The 27,879-nt window shown below is 40.3% G+C and overlaps 1 protein-coding gene and 1 long non-coding RNA gene across 3 annotated transcripts in view; one reads left to right on the forward strand and one right to left on the reverse strand.

The window, feature by feature from the left end:
* Positions 1–27,879, reverse strand: part of LOC123318930 (C3 and PZP-like alpha-2-macroglobulin domain-containing protein 8) — a 1,198,665-nt gene that overhangs the window by 316,511 nt on the left and 854,275 nt on the right. For both annotated transcript variants that reach the window (XM_044905716.1, XM_044905717.1), the window contains one exon: positions 27,620–27,847. In XM_044905716.1, the coding sequence (XP_044761651.1) occupies positions 27,620–27,847 (228 nt within the window). The remainder of the gene's footprint in view (positions 1–27,619; positions 27,848–27,879) is intronic.
* LOC123318942 lies at positions 15,251–16,401 on the forward strand. Its single transcript, XR_006538422.1, has 3 exons — positions 15,251–15,609; positions 15,888–16,047; positions 16,377–16,401. It is a non-coding gene; the product is annotated as an uncharacterized LOC123318942 (long non-coding RNA).

The following is a 27,879-nucleotide window of genomic DNA, read 5'->3' on the forward strand; positions in this document are numbered from 1 at the left end:
AATGAGTGTTATCCTGTCCGATTATCATGACAGCTTTCTGATTCTCATAACTCGGAATCGGTATTCCTTTCAGATGAGATTCTTTTTCAATATCTGTTATTTTTATCGTTTGTGACGGCAACGACAGATTTTCCATGGTTCGAACACCCTTTAGAAGATGAATTTTGCTTCCTTTATCCACCTTAGAAATCTTCAAATCAAATTTAATCGAATTCACTTGTGAGTTGATTTTTTCGTTTGTCCACTGCAAACATATCTGTTCTGGAGAACCTGCAATACCTAGATGTTTCGCGATTTCTGCATCTAGCAACGTAATGGTGGATGCCTCATCACAAAGTGCATATACTGTTTGGATGCTCTTCGGACCATACAGCTTTATTGGAATCATCCGCAATAACGTTTTCCTGTCGCTGGCTACTGCACATATCATCTCAACTTTCGACGTACTGTCATTAGCAGTATTTTCACTGTCGGTTTTTTCTTTATGGAGAAGACGGTGGTGAAACAATTTGCAACCAGAGATTCCACATACTTTTCTGTTACGACACTTTAATTTTTGGTGATTTCTTTTGAGACACGAGAAATTTTTTTCGCCGTAACGGTTTTCCATCTGGTATCGATGTCGTCAGCCTTCATATTAGGACACTCACTTTGATGACTTTCGTTGCCACAATATGAGCAATACTTCTGTGCAATCTTGAATTTGTGTCTTTCTGCTGTACTGAGGACTCTTTCGGATCTTTTCGATTGATTTTGTTTTTCGATTTCGAATGGCTGAGGTGTACTCACAAAACATGCGGCGCTAGCGTAATTCTCCAACCATTCTGCAAAATCAGCGAGATTTACTATTCTATTCCTCCTTGAAACAACTTCACCCCAGTTCAATTTCAATATATCTGGTAACTTATTTAGGAGTTCTTTCATCAACTGTGGGTTTTGTAGATGACCTGTGGATTCCAAAATTTTCATAGTAGATACCATATTATTAACTTCATTCGATAGATGAATGAGTTTCTCTAAATTACAGTCTTTTATGTACGGGATATTTTTGATTTTCATAACGAGTGTTTCGATGATGAATTCAGGCCTGCCAAAGCGTGTTTCAAGTGTTTTCATAACCAGATCCACGTTCGATGTCAGCATCATTCCAGAAACGGTAGACTTGGCTAATCCCTTCAAGCATTTCTGTAATTTGAGCATTATCTCCTCATTCGAATATTCACATAATGAACAAATATTCGTATAATGTTTATAAAATTGTGGCCAATCTTGGGGATTTCCATCGAAACAAGGAAAATCTTTGTCAACCGATTGTCTGGCTCCAATTTTATACGAAGCATTTTGGGGTTGTCCTTAAGTTTTGAATGTCATAAGTACTTCCTGTAGTGTGTTGCATAACATGTGGATATCCTTTCTTGGAGAACTTTCAGAATCATCTATTCCGCTTTCTTCTGGAATATTATTAATCCAATTTGTTACATGATTGTCATTTCTTTCATCATTCTTTCTATACGTTCCAGAAAATTTCGTTTTTCTAGATACACAACTAGCACTTTCACTGTTTTGTGCCTCAAATTCTGCTTCTTCTAATTCCTCTTCCATATCTCGCAGGCAGAGACTGTTTTCTATTTACTTTTGTTTCGACTCGAGCTTAAACTGCACTTGTTTTCGTTTCAACATTTCTAACTCTTGCCCTTTCTTCTCATTTTCTAGGATGCGCCTTTTTTTCTGCAAATCAATAGTGCTACGGTTTGATTCTGCTCCTTTGGAAGAAGTTGGTTTATCGTTTCTTGCAATGAAACGACTTGTGGATGCAGGCTGAAATTCAGTTTCTTGTGTAGATCCAGCATGTGATGTGTTTCTGTCTGCCCTGGGAGTTCCGGTTCCATTACCAAAGTTGTCGAGCCATACAAAATCTGCCGATAATGATCTATTCATCCCTGCTAAATTTCTTCTTGGTCTATTCTGCTACATTCAAAAGATCACGTCGGGGTCACCAAATGTTCAGTTCGGTGCTGAACTGTCTCAACAAAATTCCAAATATTCTCGTCGATTTTTATTTTCTGTCCAACTGACATTAACATAATTTTTTTATCTACGGTGTCATGACTAATAAAATTAAATTATTATAAAAGTAAGCTGGTAGGATCCGACACATCTCCAATTTTGATTTTGAGTGATAATGTAATAATTTTTTCTTTCTTTATTCCACCATTCCTCCTTCTACTATCACATGATCTTGTGACAGGGTGCAAAGTTTGTTTCGATTTGCTACCACTCCAATTATTCAACAATCCAAGAAATTTAGAATCCACTCAGATTATCAAAATTTACGAAATGCATCGAAGAAAACTGATAAACACGTACGTGTACCCCTTTCTCTTATTCTACGACACTGACCTAATTCAATTCAATATGGGAACAGCGATGCGGATGCCATTCTTATATCCCCACTCCGAGGCTCGGCCGGCCGATCTACGCGTATTCAATTCAAGAAGCTGCCCTTATAAATTCACTAGGAATTACAAATTTTTGTGGTCAAAAAATCACTACAGTACTTTTATTCCGTACGAATACCCTTTTTCAAAAATCAACTATTCATTTAATAAACAAAAAATCTAACTCTCACTATAATTAGGGATATATTTTCATTGACTAAACTACTCTTAAACGGTACGAATACGCTCTTTTCTAAAATAGACATGATATTTAATGATTAACTATTCATTTGATGATATAATATCTTGCAATAGAGTCAATAGAAAATGAGGAAATCTAGAAATATGAAAACTAAACGCCCAAACCATAGCAAGGTACGCCCAACTCGTGCTGGCCGACCGTGTATGAATCTAGCAGCGACGTAATACGATGTTCAACTTGGTGATAACTGCGTGCGATGTAGGTGCTGTACGGTACCATAACTTGAAGCGTTTCGCTAGGCTCCTGCGGCTGGCCGACCTAGCGTGTTTAGCGTAAGGAAAGAGAACTTCGAAATAAAGTAATTCAGGGCGACTGGGCCTCATGTTGATCGAATCAAGTTGTAGTACGTTATAGTAGGGAATTAATCGATATTTGAATATCGAAATTGATCATTTGGAATAAGTTTCGAAGAATAAAATAATTATAATTATTTTCTATTTCTCGATTATTTTTGGGTCAGCCCGGCTGACCCTGCATACCCTGACGAGCCGTCATTGGTGTGCTCGCTCTCTTTCCTCCGAGATGTAATTCTGGAACTCTACATGTGGTGTATAAAGTCACTGAAGGCTTTTGAGTTTGACTTTGTTGAATTCCGTTTATTTCTCAAACCGTTCATATTCCTCCGAACTTCATTCCATTGTGACTTTTCTTGATTCCGAGTATTTTCCGGTATCATTTATATTTTTCTGAATTCTATTTTTTTTTCCGACCGTATTTTCTGGGAGTTTACCAGCTGTCCTGCGTCGACAAGGTCCATTCCTTCCACTCCGTCCACGACTTGTTGTACATGTGTATTTTCTTTTTGTGTACAGTTTAATTCAATATAAATAAAGAGTTGAACATTTATTGTGTTGCCAATTATTTTGCCAGTGATAGTCAATTTATTAAATTAGTTTCAACTAGGTGTGTAGTTAAAAGAGGTAGGTACTCTTTTTAACGCCTAAAGACCGTTGAAAAGCAGACACATAAAAGACGCTACCACCCTAGTCTTCATCGATATCCTTCTCCACTGATACTCAAGTCTACCCGGGCTCTCTTATTCTTTGGAGATTCTTTGAGAGACGTGGGGTTTAACTGATTGCCCAACTGGCGCCCGAGCAAAGGTGAGGGGCGTCGGAGTACGGAAAAGTCTGTTCTCGAGGAACAAACCAGAAGACAGTGAAAACTGAAAGATATCAAGACCATGCCCATTGTCATTTCATCTACAGGCCTGAAACCAAAGAACTTGGGAAAACTTCAGTTGAACGAAAATATCTATAGAGTCATGCAGAAGGCGGTACTGCTGGGACCGGCGACAACTGTACGAAAGTACATAGGGAATGCGGAACTGCTCCGACAGGAAATGCGGGTGGAGCAGAAATCCAACCGACGGCAGTGAGCCGAGGAGCGACCCGGACCCGACCACCACCACTAGCCCGAAAACCTGGAAAGGGATCCAATATAGCTAATCGTTTTGATATCTGAGATATCTGGGAAAAGTGAATTTTCCTCTAGAGAGAAGTGTGAAATTCGCAAGGCTAAAGTCATAATAATAATAGGCTAGCAACCTACACCTATAAAAATCCTCAAAACGCTACAAAAACGCAACAAAGATAGACCTCGGATGTCGGACTGGAATTTCGGTGAACGAACTCAGCTACGGAAATGGACGTTGAATTTTGTTACATGGAATATTCGTGGAATACATAATAAACAACAAAAAATATGTCAGGATTGTTTGAAATTTGAAATTGATTTTATTTTGTTTTCGGAAACTAAAAAGAAGGAAAGCGGAAGCGAAAACCTAGGAAAATATATACATTTTTTCTCTGTGGTATAAAGAGATCAACACGATAAAGAGCAGAAGTATCCTCATTAAAATATATTACATAAAAAGCACCAGAAAAAAATTGAATTTGGGAAAAAATTAACACTCCATGAAAGAAGAAGAATTATAACGATTATTGGTATATATAGTCTGAATGATGACGCTACCGTTCAAGACAAAGATAGCTTCGAGAATAGTTTGGGAGAAACCATTGACAAAATCCCAAATAGATTTTTGATAATGGAGAACTATTGATAAGACTATGTAAGGAGCGTGAGTTGAAAATAGTGAACACATTTTTTCCCCACAAGGACATACATAAATATACTTGGTATCAACTTACACGAGGATTAATATCTATAATTAATTATATCATAATTAAACAGAAATCAGGCCTGAAATTGAACGATGTGGGAGTTCACAGAGTTGAAGATAATGGTTCAGACCACTCACTAGTGGTAGCCAAAATCTATATTCTTATAGAGTAGAATACAATTTGAATAGCCTAAAGCGCGTTAGCACAAGAAAACTTTTCTTGTGGAAATTAAAACAAAAACTACTAATTGAAGAGACATCCACTGAAGAGGAATACCAAAACATAAAATTTTTTATTGAGGAAGCAGCTGAAGAGGGCATGGGAAAAAAAAGAAAACAATTGTGTTCGATCGTGAGTTGGGTTGCCTGACTCCGGTTTGTCAGGCGCCTACGAAAGAAAAACTTTGTCGTCTGTCAGTCACGACAATTGTTATTCGTATCATCGCCGGACGCGCCGAAATCGATCTCGCACAAAACCTTGATGATAATTAATATTTCTTATAAATCGCCGAAATCATCGCAACATCTGTCATCTCTCTATATTGAGTGAATCAAAGTAATATTGAGCAACTTTAAGTGCCGTGTGTCCTTCATCTCTCGTACCACGGAGCTAAGTGCAGAAGGAGGGTTGGTATCGTGTTTCCCTTCCCTTAGGAACCCCCTTTCTGATACCGGACCAGTGAAGATTCATCTGAGTTTCGACTTCACCCAGTTAGGGTAGGTAAGAGTATTTTCACTTGTTCAGTTGCTCAATATCTATAAGTCATCTGAAGTTGATCGCAAACTCATTTGCGAACAAAATCCGAATGAAACATTCTGGTGGGATTCTAGAGGAAAAAATCGAAAGAAATAAAGAAATATACCAACAACTCCTTCAAACAAAAATCAACGTGATTAATGAAGGATACAAGAAAATAAATGAAGAAGTCAAACGAGAAGTAATCAAGAAAAAGAATCTGTAATGGGAGAGAAAATGTCAGCATATTGAGAATTATTTGGGAGGTACAAAAAGTACGGAAGCCTGGAAGATATTAAAAAGCATCAAATGTAACAATAAAACACAATTACACTTAAACAATATTCCACAGGTTGAGTGGTTGAACACGAGATGAATCTACAGAGGCCACAGAGCACATAACACAGAATGCAGAAGAAGTGATAAATGCCATAAAAGATACGTAACTGAAAAGGTCACCAGGTCCATTAAGAATGAGCCAAGCGCTAATTTGATACGGTCATCCCAAACTGGCAGAAATGTTTAGAATTTTATTCGAGAGATGTTTGAGTGGGGATCACTACCAAGGTAGTGGCGAACTTGATATATTTCACCAGTCTTCAAAAAAGGCTCAAGATCAAATCCGAAGAACTACAAAGGGATTGCCGTCATCCCTACTATTAGGCAGAGCTGTGCCGAGCACTGACAAAAATTGCTCCTAGCACTAAGCACCGAGCACTGACAAAAAGTGCTCCCGGGTCTCGAGCACTAAGCACCGATTTTTCACGACAGAATCGCCATTACTAGGCAATTAGAGGAAGTAATTCGATTTTGCGAGCACTAAGCACTTTTCTGAAAAACTGTTGGAAATACGATTTTTTATTTTAAAATCTGTATTCGATCGAAAAAATACCACTTCTATTGCTTCGAAACGGTAAGTTTTTCGTTCTACTCTATAGCAGTTTCACGATTTCATAAGTATAGGAAAATAATTGATGAATATGTTTACGGCATGCAGACAATTATAAATTATAATTATAATTATAAAGTTCGCGAAAACGTTTAAAATTTTTAATTTTTTCAAGCCATTAATCAGGACCCCATTCGTTCTTTGGGAGTTAGTTTCATAGAGTAATTTTTGAGATATTTATTTATTTATTTATTTATTTATTTATTTACATAACTGGAACCCCAACAGGATAAACCCAATAACAGGGATTCACTACAAATTTAACTTACATAAAATCAACAATATCGTGAAACATGGTAATATAAATATGAAATGAAGATCTATACTAGTACCATATATAAAAAATTTAATTACCTAATTTTAATATTTTGACAAATACTACATCAGTCTCCGCTTGAATTCGGACGAGGACAAATTAAACAAATCAATTTCGCCAACATGCCAATTGTAAAAACGTGTTATTTTCAAATAAATGGAGTTATAATAAAGAGAGGTCCTAGCCTGTTGTACAAAAAATAAGTGTCTTCGACGACCACTGAAAGAGCGTGCATTGAAATGAATATTCTCTATCAACGGGAAATCAAAACAATCATTCAAAATACGATACAAAAATATTTGATCGAACATTACTCTTCTATTTTCCAGGCTCATCATTTTATACAATTGAAGTCTATATTCATAAGCGTAGTCTTGTCTACTACCATAACGGTAAAGCAAACTTTTTGTGAATTTACTCTGTACTTTTTCCAATTTATCGATATATTTATGATAGAAGGGACTCCAAATCGGTGTTACATATTCCAAATTGCTACGTACGTAGCTGAAATATAGAGTCTTGACTGTTTCCACATTTTTGAACGCCTTAGAAATCCTCAAAACGAAACCTAGCATCTTAAAACTCTTAGAGACTACACTGTCTATGTGAAACCCAAATGACAGCTTCGAATCAAGAAACACTCCGAGGTCCCTCACACATCCCACCTCCTCCACAATTACTCCATCAATGTGTAGGGAAAATACCATAACGTTAGTATTTTTAGTGAATCTTATATGCTTACATTTCCCAATATTGAGTGTTAAATATCGTTTCGAGCAGAATACAGAAAACCTGTCAAGATCCTCACGAAATCCAGTGACATCATCCAAACTTACAATCGACTTATACATTTTGAGATCGTCAGCATAGATTTCGAAATAAACATGTAAAAAACAAGTTGACACATCGTCGATAAAAACATTAAAAAGAAGTGGACCCAAATGCGACCCTTGTACAACTCCTGATGTGACCTCGTGAACTGTGGACGAGAATGCTTCCACAACAACATACTGACATCTATCCTACAAGTAAGATTCAATCCACAGCAATAGATTCCCTGAAACCCCAAAATCTGCTAATATGCCTAACAATGTTCCGTGATGAACCTTATCGAAGGCCTTGGCGAAGTCCGTATACACAGCATCCACCTGAGTACCTTGATCCAGATTTTTTGAGATGAAATCAACATATGGGGCCAAGTTACTAAGAACTGACCTTCCCTTGAAAAATCCATGCTGCTTCATGCTGAGCTTCCCTCCTAGTGATCGAAAAAGAAAGTCTGCTATGATTGACTCGAATATTTTCCCAAAATGACTCAGAACAGAGACCGGTCGGTAATTGGACACAATATCTTTTCTTCCACCTTTATGAACAGGAGTAATTTTAGCAATTTTCCATTTACTGGGAAAAATTCCGGTGAGAATAGACTGATTGAAAATCATCTGTAGCGGCAAGTCTAGAAAATTGGCACAAGATCTTATAAATACAGGATGAATTGAATCCGGTCCAGGTCCTTTATTGAGTTTTAGCTCGCTTATCTTTTTCAATATAACCTCCCTCTGAATAAAATCAATGTTGATGTTATCGAAATTATTCGTGTTTTTGTTATTTTTATAGATGATCGGTTTATTGGGATCATCAAAAACACTTGCGAAGTATTCACCGAACGCATTAACAATATCTTGGCCGTTATCATATACCTTATCTTCATGAGTCATCGAACTAGGAATCCGCCCGTCTCTTCTACTCTCCGCAGCATATGACCAGAAGTTCTTTGGATTTTTAGATATATTATTTTCGATGTGTGCTATATAATCAGAGTAATCTCTTTCAATCATTTTCTTACATTGTTTACGAAGAACAGAAAAATAAGCATAGTCCTCAGTTTTACGGAATTTTTTATACTTTTTATGAGCTTTAGTTTTTTCTTTTGTTAACTTAATTGACGCAGTGGAAAACCAACAGGGAAAACCCCCGGGTCTCATAGATCTCCTCGGGACATACTTCTCTATCACATGATTGAGAATACTATAAAAATTAGCAACATTAGTATTTACATTTTCACTGTTCATAATCTTCTTCCAATCTACGGTTGAAAGTTCATTGTTTATTTCGGAATAATTAGCATTAAAGAATTTGAACGTTGACATAAAGTTTTTCGGTTTATGCTTATTTATGCTAAGGTTAACACTTATATCTAAGGCAGGATGATGTGGGTCTTCACTCACGAGTGGAGATGAAGAATGCGATATATGGATGTCAATATTAGGAGCCAAAATCAAGTCCAATATTCTCCCATTTTTATTGAGATTACCGTTAAACTGTACTAACGAGTTGTACGCTGTGAAGTTCCGGAAGAAGGTTTACGAGTCTCTCTGCACATCATCACAGACCAGCTCCCCATTCAAATCCGCATGCCAGGAAAAAAGTGGCAGGTTGAAGTCACCAACGAGGAGGAAAATGTCATCGGCATGATTCTCCATGAAGATGGTCACAGCGTCAAAGTAGCCCGCATAATCTTGAGAAGTTGTATTTGGAGGGATGTAACATACACCAATAAATAGGCTTCTATTTCCACCGAGCCTAATCTTGACCCAAACGTCCTCAACCATGGTCAAATGACAGACCTCCGTCACCTGCGCGCACTGCAGGCATTCAGCAACGCCAATGAATACGCCACCTCCGTCTTTTTTAATACTGCCCGTATCACATCTGTCTTTCCGATACACTTTATAATTCCTACACATAAATTCCGAACTGCTAATAGTCGATCTGAGCCACGATTCCGTAACACATATCACCTCCGCAGTGCTATTCCATGATGAATTAAGAAATTCTGTCGTTTTAGTTCTCAGTCCTCGACAATTTTGGTAAGATAAAGTCAAATTAAAAGCCATTCCTGATAATGTAAACGAACTATACCTAAAAATAACTACCAAAAGGAATCACGCACTACTCCTTTGGCAACTTGTTCAGCTCAGCCTCAAAAACAATGCGAAAAATCCTCGAGGAATCAGTTCTCCTCACCAACAGCCTGCCATCCTGGACCCAACAATATTTGTAATTATTGTCTCTACAAAACTGCCGAGTTGACTTGAATAGTTTTCTGTAATAGGGGGACACTTTCATTAACGTATATGGTCTCTTCAACCCCATCAAAGCCAATATCGCTCGTTTTGATTTTCTGTTTATCTCCCCTATATGCTCGCAAAAACTCATCTCTGTAAGACTTATTCTTGAAGTCAATTACGATAGGTCTTGTCCCCAAATTAACTTTTGGCATATAGTGAATTCTATAGCAGCCCTCTATGAAATTTCCCACATTTGGAATACCAAGCTTAGAGGCGATTTTTTCCACAATAGTTAGTATATTTTCATTTTTTCTTTCCGGTATTCCGATGATATCTAGGTTTTTCGACTTGAGCTGTTGTTGTAAAACAATTAACTCTCGCCTTATGTCCGTATTCTCATCCACAAGAGTCTTGAGCTCAGCATCGTGCTTATGCAGCTTCGAGTTGATGTCCTCGAAGATTGCCATCTTCAGCTCAAAATCATCTATCTTGTTCCCATAAAAGTTCAATGAATCCATGAACTTCGCCTGCTGACTTGTGATAGCTGTCAAATCGGACATAATTTTATCGAGTTTGATATCAATATTATTGTTATGATTATTACGTGGCACCTCCTTATCACCTGTGCACACCCATTTCATGCCTCCCCCGCGTCCGGACGTCCCCAACACATCCGAAGGAATCCCCAGGCAATTCAGATGTGCTTCATTAACGCACAAAAAACATCGAACAGCCGGCTTACTTCTGCTCACCGGTGTACCACATGACAAACAATTCGCCGGCATGTTGAATTCTGTGAATTCACAATCTTAATTCAAGAAAATATTCAATTGTTATTTATGATTTATGTCCAAGCCCCAACACCGATCGGAAAAATATTTTCCACTATAAAACTGCCGATACTTAGTCACACTTTCTATAACTTTGGGAATTTATCACGTTAACAAACACCCAAAATCGATCGAAAACGCGAAAGCCACGAAATCAACCCCGATTCATATGTTTCACGATACGGATATACGATATTCACGTATTCACGATACGGAGATATTCCCGATTTTTTTATTTTATAAATCTCGCCATTTATGAAAACCATTGAGTACTCCGGCATAGATTTCAAACAAGCTCCCTTGGACACCGTTCGAAGCGGCTTCCTCAAAGCAAGCGCAATTTTGTCGTAAATCATATGTGTCAAGATTATGGCAGTTTTTATTCAATATAGAGAAAGCCGACAAGTGTTTTCATAAGTTCGCAGATGGTGATCGGAAGATATTCAATTGCACTATTTTTCCTAACGATTCTCCTTATTTGGATATTGAAAGAAGGGAATTCGGTTTTCACAAATTGCGAATTTGCTTCATGCTATTTCATACACCTGTAAGCAATCATATCAAAAGCAGATTTGAATTGTACTAAAATTTCACATGGAATACAGAAATAAATATTGTCTCTATAAATAGGTTGAGTCAAATCGAAATATTAATATTTTTGGGACTATATTATATTATACAGGGTGTTTCACCGTGATGGTTAATTGAATGTTTTCGGAGAGGTAATCAAAATTTTATGCTGAAAATTTTCATGTCGCAGTTCTCGACCAGGAGCTTTCTCCCCTGAATATTTTTAGACCTTTGCAAATTCCGGTTATATGCCGGCATTATATTTCTAGTTCCTTATTTCGAATGGCACATCCAGTATGTCATTGCAAATAGCCGATTTGGTGGCAATTCCAACATCATTGTGCCATACCATAGGTTAAAACTCTGAGATTCATGTGTTATTGAGATTCTTATGAGAAAAATAATGAAAACGCGTCGAAGATCAAGAAGACCAGCGAATTAATCAAAACTCAATATTTTCAAATTGAAACCCTTATTTGATATTATGTATTTGAGTCTATTTTACGTAAATTGTCAAGGAAGAATTTTGATAGCGAAGAAAAGAGCCATTTCTAACTGCTTGATTAGTCAATGATTCAATAGTGTACTCTAAGGATTTTTCAAAATCTGCTGACCGTTCGTTGCTGTGGGGCACACAAAGCATTTTTTTGAATCGGTGTGTGTAAAAGTTTTTGATTTTTATACTTTCGCAGGTAATGAGAAAATGCCTGCTTTTTGTTGTATAATCAAGTGTGGCAGTAGAGGTGAAGGCGACAATGTAAAGTTTTCAGAATACCCGCTGTTCGAAATTTTGAGGAAAAGACTCAAATAAACGAACTGTCCATGATTAGGAGATCTAACGTCGGGAACAGAATTTTTTTTAAAAGCATGCACAAAACACAATGAAACATCACTAAAACTCGACCGAAACAGCATGGAAATCAATGGAGGGAAAGCCTGTGTGCCGCACGGCAACGAACGGTTAGCTGATTTTGACAAATCGTTTGAGTACCCTATAGATTGTTGGTATTGTTCAGAATCCATAAACAGTTAACGAAAAATTGAAATTATTTATCAAAACATGGAATTCAAGTCGAATCAATTCAGTAACATAACATTCGTTGATTGATTTGATTTTGTAAGTTTGTGTGCTGTGTATTTTCTCATTTTTTCTAATTAAACGATTCCCAAAAAATTCTACACGAATCGGTACCTTACAACTAGTTCTTCTGTTTCAATTAATTTTTGTCGGTATTTTTGAAATATCAGAAAAAAATTCAGATGCTTTCAACTCTAATGAAATCATATGAGCAAAATACAAATTGGACCCTTAATCTACGTCTACCCTATCTATTTTCCTTTTTAACGGACGTAATTGATTTTGATCACCTTTTCTTCATCAAATAGTTTAACCCTATGTCTGTGGTATACTACATGGTCAAAAAGTGATAACGCGTCGATCGCTTATTCGTGTTTCGACAAAATTTCCGAAGGGCTTAGTGCTTAGTAATCCCCAGAAGAAATTGCGTCCACTTTAGTGCTCGGGAGCTCTTTACGAATTACTTAGCAATAAGCCTTTCGATAAAGTGCTCGAAATACTAAGCTGTGATTTTAAAAAGTGCTCAGGAGCTTTCACAAGCACTAAGCATAATGCTTTGAAACAGAATATATTCTAGAATATTGCAAACCTTAGTTGAGGAGAGCATCAAATAGAAGCAACCAGAAGAACATGCAGGTTTTCGGGCAGGACGGTCAACAGTAGAAAATATTTTCACTATCAAGTTTGCAACAGAAAAAAGAATACAACGTAACAGAGAATCACACAAAGCCTTCATTGATTTGAAGAAAACTTATGATGTTGTCCCAGTTTCACAATTATGGAAAACAAAGGAGGATGTGAATATCAGCAAAAGTTTCATAAAGGTCATTAAAATGTTCCCTGAACGAAACACAGCCATGATCAAGCTGGGGAATAGATTAACCACTTCATTTGAGACAAAAAAAAAAGCCTGAGACCTTTTTTGTTGTTTTTCTCCCCCCTTTTTCAGAATTTACTTGGACAGGTCTTTAGCAAAGTGTAAAAGAAATGCGAAAATATGGGACTGAGGCGCTTGAGGGAAAATCTGATTACTGTATATAGGGCAAAGCACCAAATGATGTAAGGATTGCATCATCTGAATACCTTACCTTGAATCTTAATCACCTACAAATATAAGCTGAAAAGCAATACTTTAGGACAAAAATTTCTGCCGAAACGCATATGTGGCATGTGTTTTTTTGTTTTTGTATTATCTTAGCTTTCATGAGTTTTATACCTTTTATATCTTTTGTAACGGGGTTTTCCTCGGTGTACTCGAGCGCCAGCTATTCTTTAAGGGAGAATAGCAAACCTACCCTGGCAGCTACTAGCCGGAGACAGGGCTCCCTGGTGTCTAGGGTGTTAGCGACGCACAGTGATAGGCAGAATCAACGTATACAACTTTTATTTTCGTAAAAGGGGAACACAAATGGCACTACTACAAAATTTTCACAGTGATTCGAAATCGGTTTGATTTACAGGGGCAAGACGGACGGAATAACACGGGATCCGATCTCAAACGTTATACGGGGGTTAACGGACTTGTTCGCCAGCCAGAACCTGAGACGTACACTTGACGGACAGATATCGGACCTCAGCCAGGTTAGGGGATGAAAGACGGCACAGATTCACAACAGCTCACCCCTAGTTGCGCTCTTCGCCCCCTGAGTATCCACGCCAGCGGGGTTCTTCGATAGCAACTGAAGTGAGCGTCGAAACAACGGGAAAGGAAAGAGGGTTAGCCACTCCAAAGTGCCTCCGCACCCCCTGAGTATCCACGCCACCGGGGTGCTTTAGCAATAGGGGTGGAACTTAACCCGGGTTAGGAAGGGATAAAGGAAGGTTTTCTGCCACTCCAAAGTGCCTCCGCACCCCCTGAGTACGCCAGCGGGGTGCTTTAGCAGTAGGGGTGGAACTGAAACCGGGGCAGGAAGGGATGAAGGGAGGCTGAAGTTCCAATATAAAAGAAAATAACGGCGTGTCGTCTTACCTTTGGCTTGGCCACTTGCACTCACAAGAGAAAAGAAAGAACAGTAGAGAAAAAAAAATAACTTAAAAAAAAACTTCTTCTAAAATTTCCCCGAAAAGAAAACTAAAACAAAATTGGTGAATTCTCGAAAATACTCGGCGGCTAATCGGTAGTCAAAACTAATCACGGGAAAATCGCAAGACGGCAGCAAGTTAATCGTAAGTCGGCAGTAAGTTAATCATAAGTGAAGTGGCCTGCGGGGGAACATCTGATTTTATACCCACAGGGGGGATGCGGAAATCAGATGTGCCCGACAGTCGAAATTCGGTAATTTTGCGTCGATGAAAACGTCTTAATTTCGACTTATCTGTGCTAGCGAACAAAAAAACTCGGTTATCTTCCAATTCAGGATGTTTTATACCGTGCGACATCGTTTTTAGGGAATAAAAACGGAATAAAAACGGTACGGTATGTTTACAATTCCGAACGATGTCGGAATCCTGAATTGGAAATTCGAAAAGATTTCTCGGAAAATTAATTCAAAATAAAATTATTTAAAAATGAAAACTAAAATAATTATTCTAAAATGAGGGGTAGGTTTGAAAACTACCCTCTCGTTACATCCCCCAAGGTTTCGGTTGAAAAATTGAATCCACGATGAAATAGGGGATTAAATTTTTCACGGTGAAATCTACTAAGTCCGGTTAACGGTTTGACTATTCGCGGAAAGACGATTGAGATCGGATTTACATTAAACAGGTTCACCTAATCTACTCCAGGTGGCGTATACTCGGCTAATGCTATCTCGGTTACTCCCACTCTATGGTCTGCTCGGTGTGCTTCAATGTCGAAGTTCTGTGTTCTATCAGCTAACCTCCAAAGTCCAATTGTCAAATTTCGCCGGGTGGTTCCAAACCTCGATCTCAGCCTCCATCGGTGAATGAAATGCCGGAAAATAGTGGAAACAGTGCAGGACGGAATCTTCAAAGTGAGTACCATTTCGATTTGTCATTCGTTGTGTTATTTCTGAACCATTTTAGGGTGGACTTCGCAAAGCCGGCCCCGGGCACATGTCATGGGGGCTAACAGTTACCAATATCATCGAACCAGGGTAGTCTGGAACACCAAACAGCGTCGTTGGCTCCCCCTGTGACGGCGGTGCAACTCTCCGATGGTGCTGGAGTCAGCAGCAGTTGTAGGTTGCATACAAATGAGAGAAAAGCATTTAGTATACTGATATCCTGGAGCAGAGGGATAACAGGGTGTACGGTGGAATTTCGGAAGAAACGGTAAGTACGGTCGGTAATTTTAATAAGGAGATACAAATAAACTGTTCTATTTCACTTACCGTTCAGGCCAGTTTGTAATATCGGTGTAAGCGGTGTCAGCCTTCTATTGCTATTTTCTATTCGGTTATTGTATTTAACAGTGCCACAGGGGTGAAATAGAGACAGACAGGACGGGTGTATCTCACTTGTTATTATCGGTCCCACAATTAATACAGAAAAATTGAATTAACGGTTACGGTTTCGTTTTTCCAGTGAATTAACGGAACTTTCTGTTGTAGGTGTTCTGGGATACCACTTATCTACACTATGACAGTCAGACGGCCCTGTTTGGTGGTAATAAAAGCTGCACAGAACAAACAAAACTGTACGGAACAGAATCTTCCAACACTGGCAGACCAGGTTAGATCTATCGGTTATGGTGGAATCGCGGAAATATAGGTATGCACATTTTGTCAGTTAATAAGGAGATACAAGTATAAGGCTCCATTTCACTCACCTGGGCACTTATTCGGTGAAAGCAGCGGTAGTACTCCATTACTAACCTATTTACAGTGATGAATATTATTTTTAACGGTAATAGAGGAGTGAAATAGAGTCAGACAGAACGGATGTATCCCATTTATTATCGGTGCATGCTATAATATAACGGTACGGTTGATTTTTATTTCGGTTGCTATACGGTGTACTTACTAATGATCAGACGGATGGAACGGTTTTAAATCCTTCACATGAATATTGGTGATTTTCTTACCACTGTCATCTTTCAGGTCATAAACAACGGGTGAAATTACTTTCACAACGGTATACGGACCAGAGAACTTGGGAGCCAGTTTGGCTGCAAAGCTATCAACGGCGGATGACAACGGATTAGCACGGCGCAGAACTCTATCACCGACATGGAAACGAACTTCTCTTCGACGGAGGTTGTAATGGTGAGCTTGCTGCTCAAATGCACGGTACAACCTGGTATTGACAAACTCATAGGCCTCCTGAAGATGACGGATTTGTTCGGTACGGTGAGTAAGATTTACTCTACTTTCTTCGGGGCTTCTGTTTGTCTCCTCGGTGTCTTCGTCTTGGGTGTTTGACGAGTAGATTGCCTTTGGAACTGTTAGTTCCCTTCCATAGTTCAGGAATGCCGGTGTGAATCCTGTAGATTCTTGTTTTGCGGTATTCAGGGCGAAGGTTAGTTCACCCAACTTCTCATCCCAAGTACGGTGATCGGCTTCACAGAACTGACTTATCATAGTTTTCAACGTACGATTGGCTCGTTCTACGGCGTTGCACTGTGGTGTATACGGAGGGGTGAAACGGTGGCAATGTTTAGCTCTCGGAGACTGTTTTTGAACAGTCTACTGTCATACTGTACCCCGTTGTCAGATATCACCAGTTTCGGACAGCCATATCGGAGTATAACCTGTTCATATAGGGCTGAGTAAACGGTTTTAGCGGTGGCTTTCCGCAACGGACGGCATTCAACCCACTTCGTGAAACGGTCCTGCATCACCACTACGTAAGAATTCCCCTTCTTGGAACGGGGAAATGGCCCAACCACATCTGTACAGACCTCTTGGAACGGTGCATCAGTCATTCTATGTGGTTGCATTTTTCCAGGCGTCTTCTGTTGTGGTACTTTGTACCTTTGACAGGATGGGCAGTTTCTTACGTATTTTGCGACATCTCTGAACATCCCTGGCCAGTAATAATTCCGGGCTAGCCGAGAGATGGTTTTGGAGATTCCCAGGTGACCAGCTAATTCCGAATCGTGATTTTCTTTCAGGACCTCCAGTCGTTGTTCGGTGGGTACACACAGCTTCCATGGTTGTCCGGATCCAACTTCAGTAAAGTCGGAAGAGTCCCAGAAGTGACGATACAGTTTCCCATCCTCAACGGCGAAGTCAGGGAAATCTTATGGGTCTCTTTGTACCTCTTGAAGCTTTTTGTTGTACCAACTGCAGCGAACTTCGACGTCGGCCAGGCATACGGAATCTACAGACGGTAACGGGTTTCGGGACAGACTGTCGGCGACTTTGTTCAGGGCACCTTTCCGGTATTGGACTTCAAAGTCGAATTGCTGAAGGAAAACGGCCCATCGAGCAATTCTTCCGGACGGTGACTTGATTGAATTCAGCCATTTCAGACTCATGTGGTCGGAAATTACGGTGAAATGAAATCCTTCCAGGTATGGTCGCAGTTTATCTATTGAGAAAACAATGGCGAGACATTCCTTTTCGGACACGGAGTAATTTCTTTCGGCGGTGTTCAAGGTAAGGCTGACATAGGCGATCACCCTTTCCTCTCCATCTAGAATTTGGGTCAGGGCTCCTCCAAGGCCTACGTCACTGGCGTCTGTTTGCAGGACGAACGGTTGATTGAAATCCGGACAGGCCAGTATCGGTGATTCGGTCAGTTTTTGTTTCAGGAGGTCGAACGCTTTTTGTTGTTCCTCACCCCACTTCCAACGTGGTTTTTTCTTTAACAGGTGAGTTAACGGTGCAACGACATCGGAAAAGTTCTCTATAAAACGGCGGTACCAGCTAGCAACTCCCAGAAAACGGCGCAATTCACGGATGGTTTTCGGCGCTGGGAATGCTACGATAGAGGAAACTTTATCCGGGTCGGTACGGATTCCTTCGGAGGTAACGACATGTCCTAGGTATTTTAGGGATTTTCGCACGAAATCGCACTTTTCGGGATTGAGACGAAGATTGGCTTCTCCCAACCGCCGGAATACTTCTCTTAAGTTCTCCAGGTGCTCCTCGAAAGTTTCCCCCAGGACAACTATGTCGTCCAGGTAAGCGAATGCCTCCGGTTCCATTTCTGGGCCAATAACGGTGTCTAAGAATCTCTGGAATGTGGCTGGACTAGCGTGAAGACCAAACGGCATGACGGTGAACTGGAACAATCCCCTTCCTGGAACTGTGAAGGCAGTAATCGGACGGCTTTCCTTTGCTAACAGTATCTGCCAGTATCCTCGTTTCAGATCCAGTGTGGAAATGTACTTGGCCTTACGCAGTTTATCCAGAATCCCAGAAATGTACGGCAACGGGTATGCATCTTTTACAGACACTTGGTTGACGGCACGGAAGTCGATGCAAAAACGGTACTTTCCGTCTTTCTTCCTGACCAACACTACCGGTGAACTCCACGGTGACTTGGAGGGTTCAATCACTCCCTCAGCCAGCATACGGTCTACTTCCTGATTGAAGATCTCCTGCATTTTCGGGTTTAGGGGTCGGTATCGTTGTTTGATCGGTTCGGTGCCCGGTTTCAGTTTGATCTTATGTTCAATCAGGTCGGTTGTACCATATAGGTCTTCAAACTTCTTCAATTCTTCTTTCAGAAATGCCTCCAGCTCCTGTTTCTGAGACTCCGTCAGCTCCAACAGGTGTTCTTCGGCGGTGTGAACTTCTGCGGTGGTTTCGACAGGAGTCATCGGTTTCGAGATCAGACGGCCTTCCAGAAAGCACTCGGCGGTACTGAAATTTACGGAAAACTTGAAAGTCGACAGAACATCCATCCCCAGAATAATGTCAACCGGTAAGTTTGGTACCAGTAAGAATTTCAAGTCAGGCAGTGTGTAATCGGAAATTTGCACGGTGGTGGTGTACAGTTTCGGTGTGACGGTGGTTTGTCCGTTCGCTATTACTGCGAAACTGTTGTGCATTGTTTGTCCTGTGATTCCTTTACTTTCACATTGATCGGATACGGCCTGACTGCAGAAACTCCTGGTCGCTCCGGTATCTATCAGTGCTCGGAAGTGTTTGCCGGCTATTCTGACCTCTACTAACGGAATAAATGTCTTCAACACGCTGTTATTCCGGATACATGGCAGAACGCACAGGTCACCCTAATTCACAAGAAAGGAGACAAACTGAATCTAGAAAACTACCGCCCAATCAGTCTCCTACCCCATCCATATAAACTCCTGACCAAGATAATCACTAATAGGCTTTCAAATAAATTCGACGATTATCAACCAGTTGAACAGGCAGGTTTTCGAAAAGGATACAGCACGATAGAACATCTCCAGACAATACGTTTACTTATAGAAAAATGTAATGAGTACAATGTACCCCTGCACTTAGCCTTTGTCGACTATAGCAAAGCGTTTGATTCCGTAGAATTGTGGGCAATCTTCCAGGGAATGAATAACGCAAGGATAGACTCCAGATATAGAGATCTCCTCAAGCAAATATATAAGAAAGCTACCATCCAAATAAATATAGCAGAAAATCTAGCCACTCAAAAAATTAGAATTAAAAGAGGAGTTAGACAAGGAGACACCATCTCTCCGAAATTATTCACCCTTGCACTGGAAGATGTATTTAAAAAACTAAATTGGGAGAAACGGGGTATAAAAATCGACGGACAACATCTCACCTATCTAAGATTTGCCGACGATATTGTACTCATAAGTAACAAAGTAGAAGAACTCCAGGAGATTTTGAAGCAGTTGAAAGAGGAGTCAGAAAAGGTCGGCTTGAAGATGAACCTAAGCAAGATCAAGGTAATGAGTGAACAGGATTTTAAAGTCGAAATGGATGGTAGTGAGATCGAGAAGGTTACTGAATATGTATACCTGGGACATACAATAACCCTAGGAAAACAGAACCAAACAGCGGAAATAACAAGAAGAATCCGTATGACCTGGGCCGCAGTGGGAAAACTTAGAAATGTTCTGAGAAATCCAGACATTCCTATAAATCTCAAAAGAAAAGTATTTAACACCTGTATACTCCCAGTTTTGACCTACGGCGTAGAGACGATGACGCTCACAGTCCATTCAGCAAACCGAATGAGAACGACCCAGAGAGCTATTGAAAGGGCTATGCTAGGAATCTCCCTGGGAGACCATATTCGAAACGAAGAGGTCAGAAAGAGAACGAGGGTGGAGGATGTGATAGGTAGGACAGCGGAGCTGAAATGGGCCTGGGTGGGACATGTGGCTCGTCAGGAGGGCGATCGATGGACCAAAAGAATTGTACATTGGAGACCACGAGAGCATAAGTGTAGCGTAGGAAGACCACCGAAACGCTGGTTAGATGATGTCAAGTCAAGAGTTGGAAGATGTTGGCACCAATTGGCTCAAGATTGAGTAAATTGGAAAATTCAAGGGGAGGCCTATGTCCAGGAGTGGATACGAACAGGCTGTTGAAGAAGAAGAGAAGAAGAAGACTAATGGACGGTTATCATTACAGGTAGTCGGTGCCAGTGGAGTCAAGATTCCGGGAGATGTGGTCGACTCCGCCTCCAATCTCCCTTTCAGTTTCCCGAACACGGACAGTCTCGTGAGAGAATGTTTTCCCTCTGGCATCGAGAACAGAAGATCTTCGGTGGCCTGCGACACTTTCGACGCATGTGGCCATATCCACCACATCGGAAACACTGTGTCTGGAAGGACACTCTCCTCCCTGATGGTGGCTCGGTCCGGTCAGCGGGGCTATTTTCGGCTGGACGGCGGGGTGGCGGTGTTGCAGGTCTGGATCGACCTTCGGACCTGTCTCCAGAAGTCGGACGGTCAGATTCCTGTCGCTGGGCTATTGACCCTCTGGACTTAAGTGGCTTTGGACGGCTTTCCCTCGGCGGAGAAAGTCGTGTCTGGCTGGCTTGTGTCGGCGATACTGACTGCCTGTGATCGATTGTTTGGTGATCCTGCTTTCCGGTATCCATAGAAAAACTGGCTTGATATCGGTTCAGTTGACGGGGACTGTATGTCAGGTGAGGTTCCTCCACAAAACCTGGTTTGGAGGGTGGCCGGGTGTACTGGCTCATCTGCCACTGGACCAGTTCAAAAACTTTTCCCTTACGGAGAAGTTCATCATAAGTCTTGGTCTCCTGGAAGGCCAAGGCTTGCTGTAAGGGCGGGATCAACCTCTGTCGGATAAGCCGGATCTGCTCCACCTCGGATGGTTTTGCATAGGTGAGTTTCTGGAACAAGTTCTGCATCCGGGTAACATATAGAAGCAACTTTTCTTCAGGCCCCTGTGTTCGCCTTTTTATTTCCTCCAACAGATTCTCCTCGTAGTTTACTGGCAGAAATGCTTCTTTCAGTTGGCTGCTAAAGTCCTCCCAGTCCTCGAAAGTACCTCTCCGGGGAATGAACCAATCCCTAGCATCCTTTCGTAGTAATTCATACACTGATTCAAAAACTTGCTCCAGGGATACCCTACGGGATTCAGCCAGCCTCTCCACCTCCTCAAGGAATCCAGTCACACTACCAGTGCCATCAAAGGAGATGTTCCATTTGTGTACCGGGACAGTTGGTACTGTTGATCGAGACTCCGGTTCCGATCTGGCAGGTGTTGTGATAATTGGCCGGTCAGAATTTATCCACGGTGCAGGTAAGTGTGAGAAAGACACCCTTCGTGTGGAATTAACCCATCTACTTTGTGTCGGACCCTCAGGTGTTGTTGTCCCACAGTCCTGTGACTGTGTGAGAGGTATCGCTGGTAATTGTTGCAAAAATGCTCTACATGTCTGCCTTGTCTGATTCATGACCCGTTCTAATGTTGGATTTCTTACAGGTGTACCGGTACGTGAGACATTAACTACAGCAGGAGGATCGACACCATCTCCTAAGTCGATAAGTGATGTCTCAACCTTTGACAACCTCTCCGGCTGGATCGGCGACATCCCAGGTGAACTGGGCACCTCCTAATCCAAAAGAGACCTGTGATCTCGGTTGGATGTCTGCGGCTGTTCAGCATTACTCTTCCTACGTAGCTCCTCCAGTGTCTCCAACGCCTTATCTGTAGTCGCCTTCATTTGCTCAATCAATTGTAACTGTGTTGTGTCTGTGGTGACAATAAAGTTCAGCCTGCCTTGACTGTGTATTAATCTGGTGTAAATTCGCGAAAATTCGTTAGCCGCATTATTATGATTGAAGTTCTGAAGGGATTCCACCAAATCGGTGAGTTTATTTTGACAGATCTCAATCTCGGAGGCGGGGTTCAATGATGTGGGGGGTAGTAGAGGTTCATTAGACTGAAGCACCTGTCGTAGCAGACTCCGTTTAGTCATCACAGTACCGGGTATCGATTGTCCTCTCAGTTGCAATTCGAATGTAAGTTCATCACTGAGTAACCGGTTCACATCCATGTTCGACATATTATTTCCAACTAAGTCCGATTCAGAACGCACCAATATTTCACACTGGGTATGTCTTTCACAATCCGTTTAAGTTCTAAGTCCAACCCGGTAAGTTAATCGTTAACCAACCTATTCACTTAAGTTCGAAGTGGGTATCGGTGCAACCCGAACAAAAATTAAGTCTAAGTCCTGGTGTATCAGAAAAGAGTCTAAGTCCCGGCGCACCAAAAACAATCTAAGTCCCGATGTATCACAAAAAATTCAAAAGTCCAACGTTACTCGAAAAAAAATTTTCTATCAGTCCCACTAAAGTCCGAAAATATTCGAGAAATGCCGCACACAATCGCAAGTCACTTCGTATAGTCCGGAAAATTTCCTGAAATTCGAACAGCACCAAGACGCACAGGTTAAATTCCAAACAGTCTTCAAAGTTCAATAGCCAGAAAATAAATCACAATAATCGGCTTTCAGTTTTCAGAAATAATCGGTAGGTTTCAACAGTACAGGTCGAAAGAAAATAGAAAACAGGTAGAGAGGTTATCAACAGGTAATAGGTGATTCCCTATTGAACCGATAGGTAAATCACACCTATTAAATTTTACCAATTGCGACAATAAATTTTCAATTTTTCAAAGTCCGGAAATTCACTCACCTTAAATGTGAAATTAAAACAGTTCAATTCAATAAATCAGAAATATGCAATTAGAAATCGGAAATAGTTTTCACTGATATAACGACGGAATAACAGTTCAGTGTTCAACAACTCAATACAGTAATCGGCAAAAAACATAATCACAAATTATTTTCAACGGGGTTCAACAGTAGGAAAATTTTCAAAATGTAGTCCAATTCAATTCACAGTATAACAGTTCAATACAGAGAGGCAGGGAATAAAACACAGTTCAAGTTTATTTTTCACAGTTTTCCGTTCAAGGAATAGTTACTCACTGTCCGGTTAATGTCTCTCACCTCAGTTGTTTCCTGGTAGATTCTGAACGGTCCCTGCTCGGGCGCCATTTTTGTAACGGGGTTTTTCTCGGTGTACTCGAGCGCCAGCTATTCTTTAAGGGAGAATAGCAAACCTACCCTGGCAGCTACTAGCCGGAGACAGGGCTCCCTGGTGTCTAGGGTGTTAGCGACGCACAATGATAGGCAGAATCAACGTATACAACTTTTATTTTCGTAAAAGGGGAACACAAATGGCACTACTACAAAATTTTCACAGTGATTCGAAATCGGTTTGATTTACAGGGGCAAGACGGACGGAATAACACGGGATCCGATCTCAAACGTTATACGGGGGTTAACGGACTTGTTCGCCAGCCAGAACCTGAGACGTACACTTGACGGACAGATATCGGACCTCAGCCAGGTTAGGGGATGAAAGACGGCACAGATTCACAACAGCTCACCCCTAGTTGCGCTCTTCGCCCCCTGAGTATCCACGCCAGCGGGGTTCTTCGATAGCAACTGTGAGCGTCGAAACAACGGGGAAGGAAAGAGGGTTGGTCACTCCAAAGTGCCTCCGCACCCCCTGAGTATCCACGCCAGCGGGGTGCTTTAGCAATAGGGGTGGAACTTAACCCGGGTTAGGAAGGGATAAAGGAAGGTTTTCTGCCACTCCAAAGTGCCTCCGCACCCCCTGAGTACGCCAGCGGGGTGCTTTAGCAGTAGGGGTGGAACTGAAACCGGGGTAGGAAGGGTTGAAGAGAGGCTGAAGTTCCAATATAAAAGAAAATAACGACGTGTCGTCTTACCTTTGGCTTGGCCACTTGCACTCACAAGAGAAAAGAAAGAACAGTAGAGAAAAAAAAATAACTTAAAAAAAAACTTCTTCTAAAATTTCCCCGAAAAGAAAACCAAAACAAAATTGGTGAATTCTCCAAAATCCTCGGCGGCTTATCGGTAGTCAAAACTAATCACGGGAAAATCGCAAGACGGCAGCAAGTTAATCGTAAGTCGGCAGTAAGTTAATCATAAGTGAAGTGGCCTGCGGGGGAACATCTGATTTTATACCCACAGGGGGGGTGCGGAAATCAGATGTGCCCGACAGTCGAAATTCGGTAATTTTGCGTCGATGAAAACGTCTTAATTTCGACTTATCTGTGCTAGCGAACAAGAAAACTCGGTTATCTTCCAATTCAGGATGTTTTATACGGTGCGACATCGTTTTTAGGGAATAAAAACGGAATAAAAACGGTACGGTATGTTTACAATTCCGAACGATGTCGGAATCCTGAATTGGAAATTCGAAAAGATTTCTCGGAAAATTAATTCAAAATAAAATTATTTAAAAATGAAAACTAAAATAATTATTCTAAAATGAGGGGGTAGGTTTGAAAACTACCCTCTCGTTACACTTTGTTTATATGTTATAATAGTTATAATAAATAAACACAAGGTATTCATGTTCATGAGTAAATTTTACCTTTGCATATATTTTTTTTATTCTTTCTTTTTGTGGATGTTTTTTTGAATGTGAGTTATTTATTTTTCATTTCTTAGTAAATGAAATACTCGAATTAATTAGTGAAAGGATGAATAAAGTTAATTTTTTCTATTTTAATATGACCTTTTTATAGCCTAAAAAAAAGCAAAACCGTGATCGAAGCATTGCTAAGGTAGAAGTTGTTTATTTATGCGTTCCTTCAACTGATAATTCGCATCATCTACGAGAGAGTTTTTAATGGATATAAAACGTATATGAAGAGGCCGCTTACGAATAGATAAAATAGAAGGAATTTGTGATGAGAAAGGAAGTTATTTGTCCCGGTTAGTGAATAATCTTGACACTAGTCTAAAGTCACTAGAAGTTCTTGGCGTATCAACAAATACTTACGCATATATGCTGTTTCCTTTGGTAGAATCTACATTACCACCTGAAATTTTAAGAGGATGGGAAAGCATAACTAATAAACAGATTGAGAGGCGTTCAATGAAGCTAAAATGGAATTTTAAAAAGCAGAAGTGGCAAGTGAAGAAACTATCAAGTTGGCGAAGGCAGGTTTAGGGTTGGGGACTAGACGGTCAGAACTAAAGGAAGAAAAGGAAGAGGCAGCATCAGCTGAGGACCCCAATAAATTGACAACTCTTACACCATTAATGTTCATATAGCCTGCAGGGGACAATAGTGTAGCTGACGTCAATGCATATCTATTGAGAAGAGAAAGTCGCTTTCTTCTTTCTGTAAGAAAAACTTTGCGAGGACGTTTTCGAAAAGTGTACCTAATTATCGCTGTTGGCCATATTTGTATCAAATGAGACCAGGGGGGGTAGTGAGTCAAAAGATGAATGGTTTACTGAGGTTGAAATGTTTCGAGCCAGAATCTTGAGGTTTGGTAGAAAAATGAAACCAAAGAAAATTTTATATTAGTATATTCAATTCCAAATTTTTTTTTCTGGTCGGTAGGATGTAGTTCTTATCATATTCATTCTGTGATTTTGTTGTGAATATAGAAATAGATATGATTTAGAGATGAGACGACATCGGTTCGTATTTTTCTTCTTATGTTTTAAGAAAAAATAATTGAAAAGTTATAACAAAAAAGTGTTTCACTACGGTTCCAGAATATTTCATTTGCATCGAAGTGAGTCAAGTACTTTTTAGCGTTGCAAAAGCAACACGTAGTTTCATAAAATATAGCATGCAGAAGGAAGACCTGAATGCAGCAATTGTATTATATCCAGACATTTTCAATCCTATTTGTAAATTTGCAAAAATATTCGAAATGTCACTGTCAGTCTCGAATCAAAATGCAGGATTTCGTTCGAAACAATTCCAAGATGATGTTATTACGATGAAATAGTGAATATTACCTATCCGGTAAGAAATAGAATATTATTGGTGCTACGGAGGAAGTATGGAGGGTTTGGGAAAGCAAGGGAAGAAAGCCAAGAAAGCGAAAACATAGGAAAAGCAGTGAAAGTGAACAGGAAAAGTGAAAGCAGAAAGGGGTAAGAGCAGGGTCAAAAGTGATGAGAAAAAGACGAACGAGAAAGGAATGCTGAAGTAGGGAAATAGAAAAGGTAATGAACAAGGGGAAGAACAGAGGGGAAAATAGTAGAAAGCAAAGGGAGGTAAGAGGAAGGTGAAGTGGAATTAAGATATATCTGGAAAACGAATAAACAAATGAAAGAAGGATAAAGAGAAAGAATAATGACTAGATGAAGCAGAAGCCGGAAAGCAAGAAGAAGGATAATAGAGTGGGAAGGAGAGAGAGGGAGGATTATTATGGAAATTTGCAGTAGATGAAATCCACTGATATCTGTTTTTCCATTCAAAACAATTTACTGAGAATATTGCTTTCAAGTATCAAATAATTCCAATATTATTAAACTCTAAATAAGAAACCACATAATGAATCATTTTTGAATCGTGATTCAAAGGTCAAAAACTGTTTTAAGTAATGAATTCAAATGAGAAAAGTTTCGGAATACCAAGTGTGAATTTCAAACCATCAATATTTCTTTATTCTACTATTTCGAAATTCTAGGAATGAAATTCTCCTTTCGAAGAAAATCTAAAAAAATATTTCGGAATATTTCTCGATACCTTCTGAAGTATTGAAACGAAACTCATCAGATTATGTCATTGACACTCAAGTGTCAAATAGTCAAAATATGCAGTTCCCTGATAGTCAGCAGACGCATCCATATCAACATGCTTGTACAGTCTAAATTACAAGTGAAGCTTTTCGAGGCCGCTAAGGCCAGCGGTTGGCACATCGTCACTATAAATTTCCGTTGGTTTCCTTTGATGGAGGCCGACAGTTCAGCGGCACACAGCGTAGCAGCATAAGCAGGCGATGCATCCACGTACACAGCGGCTTTATCGAGAGGCCTTGCCTCTCGGCACACTGCGGCATAATATGGATGCAGCTTGAGAAATCTCAAGTTCGTTTTTCAACATTTAACTCACCGTGTTTTCCACGTCCAATCCAGGATAATTTGTTATCTGCATCACCGAGTGCTATTCTATACATTCTGTCAGAGATTTCCTGGCCATCACTAAGGGCAATATGAACAGGTCCTACTCTTCTGGATGGTGAATTTCCAATTCTCAACTCTATTACAACCCCTTGTCTATTTCTCGGAGCAGTCATCCATTCATAATGATATTTATCAGCGGTAGAAATTAGCAGATTTTCTGTAAAATGTCAAAATTCTGATAATCAAATT

This window comes from Coccinella septempunctata, chromosome 8, assembly GCF_907165205.1.
Source record: "Coccinella septempunctata chromosome 8, icCocSept1.1, whole genome shotgun sequence".
Classification (NCBI taxonomy): domain Eukaryota; kingdom Metazoa; phylum Arthropoda; class Insecta; order Coleoptera; family Coccinellidae; genus Coccinella; species Coccinella septempunctata.